The following is a 4,169-nucleotide window of genomic DNA, read 5'->3' on the forward strand; positions in this document are numbered from 1 at the left end:
CACTGTTGAACAATGTTGAGACGTTGCAAAACTGAATTTTTGGAGGACAGACAACACTCGAGTAAAGAAAATTAGTGCGAAACCGTGCTCCATCATGATGTTACAAAAATTACACCGAAAAAGGCGTACGCCGTGCACGTTATTACACCTTTAAAGGTGTGAAAAGATTTAGAGTGTAGAGATGTGAAGTGTCCTAACGCGTTCTGGAGTACTGCAACTCAGGTGAATCTGTCTCAAAATTTATGGACTCTTTGCTGTACTTATGTTAGTGATATTTCTTGTTATACTTGGAGTACCTTCTTTTTATGACCTTTCCGTTGTTCACTGTAGATTTTTCGCGTAAAAGTGTCAAGCAAGTACACTGCACACTGTTTAGTTTCTACAATCGTCACTCAAAATATCCTGGCTCTTCCCATGACAGAAGTTGTCTTACATGAGGAATACTTAATCGAGTCACCACTGCTTGCAGTTCGAGCTAACTCATGGTTCATGCTACTCGTTATGTAATGTTGCGTGACGCTTTCAGTGCAATTTGGATACTCTCACATGAGAAAAAGTTTGGCCTATGGACGTCTGGGTTTGTTCAAGTGCCCTTGGCAGTTGGCACCCATCAGGTTGCTGGTGCGAATGCCATCGCGCAACTGTGATAAGTAATTACTGTAGGATGTCATTTTCGATGCACAATTAACCATGTACTGTACGCAGCTCTAATTTTCTGTAACAAGCACTGTTGCGCAGTTCGTGTACGGTACCGGTACACAGTAAATTTTTTAACACCCTGTTTTGCACCAAATCAGTGTTTTTCGAAACAAGCACCCTTTTTTACTCCCTGAGGTGTACTAAAAGGTGTAAAAAACAGTGTAAGAAAAGGTGTTCTGGGAACTACACTTATTTTTACACCTACAGGCCAATCTGGTGGTGTTACTGGAGTGTGAAAAAGGGTGTAAACACAAAAACACCCCTGTTACACGATTTTTACTCTTTTCGCGTGAGTTAAGGGTGTTAAAAATGGTGTTTTGGAGATATATATTTTGAAATAGGGGAATAAATGAAATCAATGCAACTGAAGTTACAGGTATGCACTAACACACTTTATTTGGAGACTGACATGTATTGTAGGGGACACTGCTCTCTAAAATCAGCACTCCGTGGTTTATCTCATCCCAAACCTCCAGGTGTTGCAAGACTATTTCTTTCGCACAATAAAGACGTGTAGCACATGGTCCACCTTCAAATACAATATTGACACAACACCTCCGTGAACAACAGAGATAATGTGGGACTGCGAAGTATTGACAGGCGATTTTGGCTAACCGTGTCTCCAACAGTACGTGCATGAACCATTGCTTCATGTTTCGCGATTCATTATTGCTGGTGGTGGTCACAGAGAAAAGAAACTTGTCACATGGATTTCAGAAAATTGTGGGAATGTTATGTACAGGATTTTGATTTTGCCGTGGATGGAGTCACACACACACACAGACAGCACAGGCCGTTACGAGATGCAGAACTGGGCCAAATAGAACCTCCTACAAGAGCGCACGACGAGGATTAATTACACACTGATCACCCTTCCATGTGGGAAATAATGGCTCTCCTAGTGTCCAAATGTCACTCTGAACGAAGCACTTGTCAGTGTGAGTGACAACATAAAAATGGTAGTGACTGTCGAACTCTACCGTTACGAGCTCACGCATATGAAAAATGATTCGTCTGTTGATGGTAAATATGCCACAGATCTGAGCGAACTCGGGTAGCTTGTCATGACTGACACTGTACAGTAGTGACATCCCTGGTACGTACAGGACATTGTCAATCCTTACAGATTTCACCACTGAAATGCTTGGTGCCACAATGCCCTTCTCCTGAATGAAAGACTTCAACACATCGGGCATGTGTTCAAGTAGCACAGGGCGACACGATGTCACAAAAGGAGAGGTCTGGTTTAACGACTGCGACAGTTCGTATGCCTGAAGGTACTGATGCCTGACAGCTAGCATGCGTGTAACATTTTTGAAGTTTCGTAACTTGCGTGTCATGTCCTTAAAGTACTGATGCTTTGATTCGAACCTCATGGCCCAAATGTTTACCAGAGGTCCGTACTTGAAAATGAATGAAGGATAATGCACCAGGTAATGCATTTTACATGGCACAGAGATTCCAGAAAAGAGAGCTTGAAAATCATGGTAGAAGAAAGTGATGAGTCGCTGCAGGTAGGGAACATAGGAAGTGGGGAGCTTTCTGCACATCACTATATCAACTATCTCTCTGAGTAGAAGGTAGAGCTCCCATGCCGCATTTCCAGATGGCACACAGTCACCCACATACAGTGAGAAATGTCTGAAGAAGCAAAACACCTGTGAGGCGGTTCCCTTCATACAGGCCTTGCCTTGAAGGAAGTCACGAGAGATATTCTCAGGTTTGTTCCTCATGTCACACTGTTCGTAGCTGTACTCCTCGATGCGTTGATTAAGTTGAATGAGGGAGAAATTGCCACTGGTGATCAAGTGCGCGATTATGTGTTTCATAGCAAATGGCACTACACCCTCTAAAACATCGTGCATCACATCCGGGGGGAAGTGGTCGGTTGGCTCAAATCCACTAAAGTTTAAAGCACAAGGCTCCCGCACACCATACAGCGAAACAGTAGGAATGCCATTCTTCAGCATTTCAAGGTGATGCCTGTGACCCTCTGGAGTGCGAAGGACAAAATCAGTCTCTTGATGCTTATAATTAATTTCATGTCGCAAGGCTAAGCAGAAGCGACAGATCCTGCCCCCACTGAAACTGCATTTGAAACCAGCAATCCGGTGACTGGACAGGTTATCACCTGTCATGATGAAGACTGTACCCTTCAGGGTGTCTCCATTCACTGTAATTCCCTCAGTTTCTAAATTGGCAATGTCCTGCAGGAGTGGGGAAAATACCTTGTCCATGCCATATGCCGATGCATGTTTGTCCTTTACCAGAAGTACCAGATGCATGTGAGACAATGTTGACCGTCGTGGTAGATTTAGAATAGAAAAATAAACTCCCAACAGTTTATGTTTGTCACGTTTGCTTCCTAGAGGATCACATACCTCAAATTCGTCAGCGTATAATTGCACACAGATCTTTTTCTCATCCCCTTTGAAATATGAATGGTTCTGAAAGGCTTTTCCATCAAAGACTGTGGACAGGTAATTCGCTTCCCTCTGTGAACGGCAGAAGTCACTGTAGATGACCGGAACTTCTAAAATGTTCCTCAAAGCCTCGCATATGGGCACGTAATGAAATTGATCACACCTGCCATGCTCATTTGTTCCTAACACGACAGTGCGAGGCTCGACAAATGGCAGGTATAATTTCCAGTAATCAGTCCGGCCTGCTTGTGTTGACAATGTCTGCATTTGTTCACCTATGGCTGACATTAATCCTGTTCGTTCTGGCTCTGGCCTCATCATCCAGTCGTCTGCAACACCCTGAACATAGCAAATAATATCATTAGCTATCTCATTTAGTGTGGACTCTGCCAGCCGCTTGCTCTCCTTCCACTTTAGTAGAAGTAATGCTAGCTGTCTAACATGGTCACTTTGCATGGTGTCACTCAGATGCTGCTCATCACGGTCTTCGGTACCCATGTCAGTGTCTGTTGTGTCCATGTCTGGCGGTGGGACCACATCTTCTGATGCATCATGATGTGACTGAGTGCCACAGTGATCTTGATTACCTTCACCCACAAAGGTAGTGTTGGTTTCGTCTTGAAACGCCTCTTCATGTTTCCGATACACGTGCTTCCTGTACGACGGAAAAGTGGAGAAGGAGCGCATGCATCCACTTAACCCACAGGTCCACTGCCTCTCATGGCCATGGGTTACATGGAGGTGACGAAATAGAGACTTGAGCGAAAATTCCTTCCACTCGCAGCGTGGGCACCGGAAGTAGCGTAAAGCTGGCATCTGCAAAGCAAAGGACCAGAAAGTAAGGTCAGCTAATGTAACGGTGTGTTAATGTAACAGTGCTTACACCATGCACACTTATGGTAGAGGGAGAGAGTTTCGCTTCAAAACGCACAGAAGTAAAGAACATTTTACAGGTACAATATGTATGATGCATTGTCGCAGTTACACTCAACATTAGCATCCCATATATGACTGTTCCACTACAGCAAGGGACCTCGTGCCTGCATC

At 44.2% G+C, this 4,169-nt stretch overlaps 1 protein-coding gene across 1 annotated transcript; it reads right to left on the reverse strand.

Moving 5' to 3' along the window:
- Positions 1–1,529: 1,529 nt before the first annotated feature.
- On the reverse strand, positions 1,530–3,809 carry LOC135384833 (uncharacterized). Its single transcript, XM_064614018.1, has one exon. It carries the CDS (start codon positions 3,807–3,809, stop codon positions 1,530–1,532), a length of 2,280 nt encoding a protein of 759 aa, XP_064470088.1.
- Positions 3,810–4,169: the final 360 nt, after the last annotated feature.

Source organism: Ornithodoros turicata, chromosome 1 (genome assembly GCF_037126465.1).
Source record: "Ornithodoros turicata isolate Travis chromosome 1, ASM3712646v1, whole genome shotgun sequence".
NCBI classification, from domain to species: Eukaryota; Metazoa; Arthropoda; class Arachnida; order Ixodida; family Argasidae; genus Ornithodoros; species Ornithodoros turicata.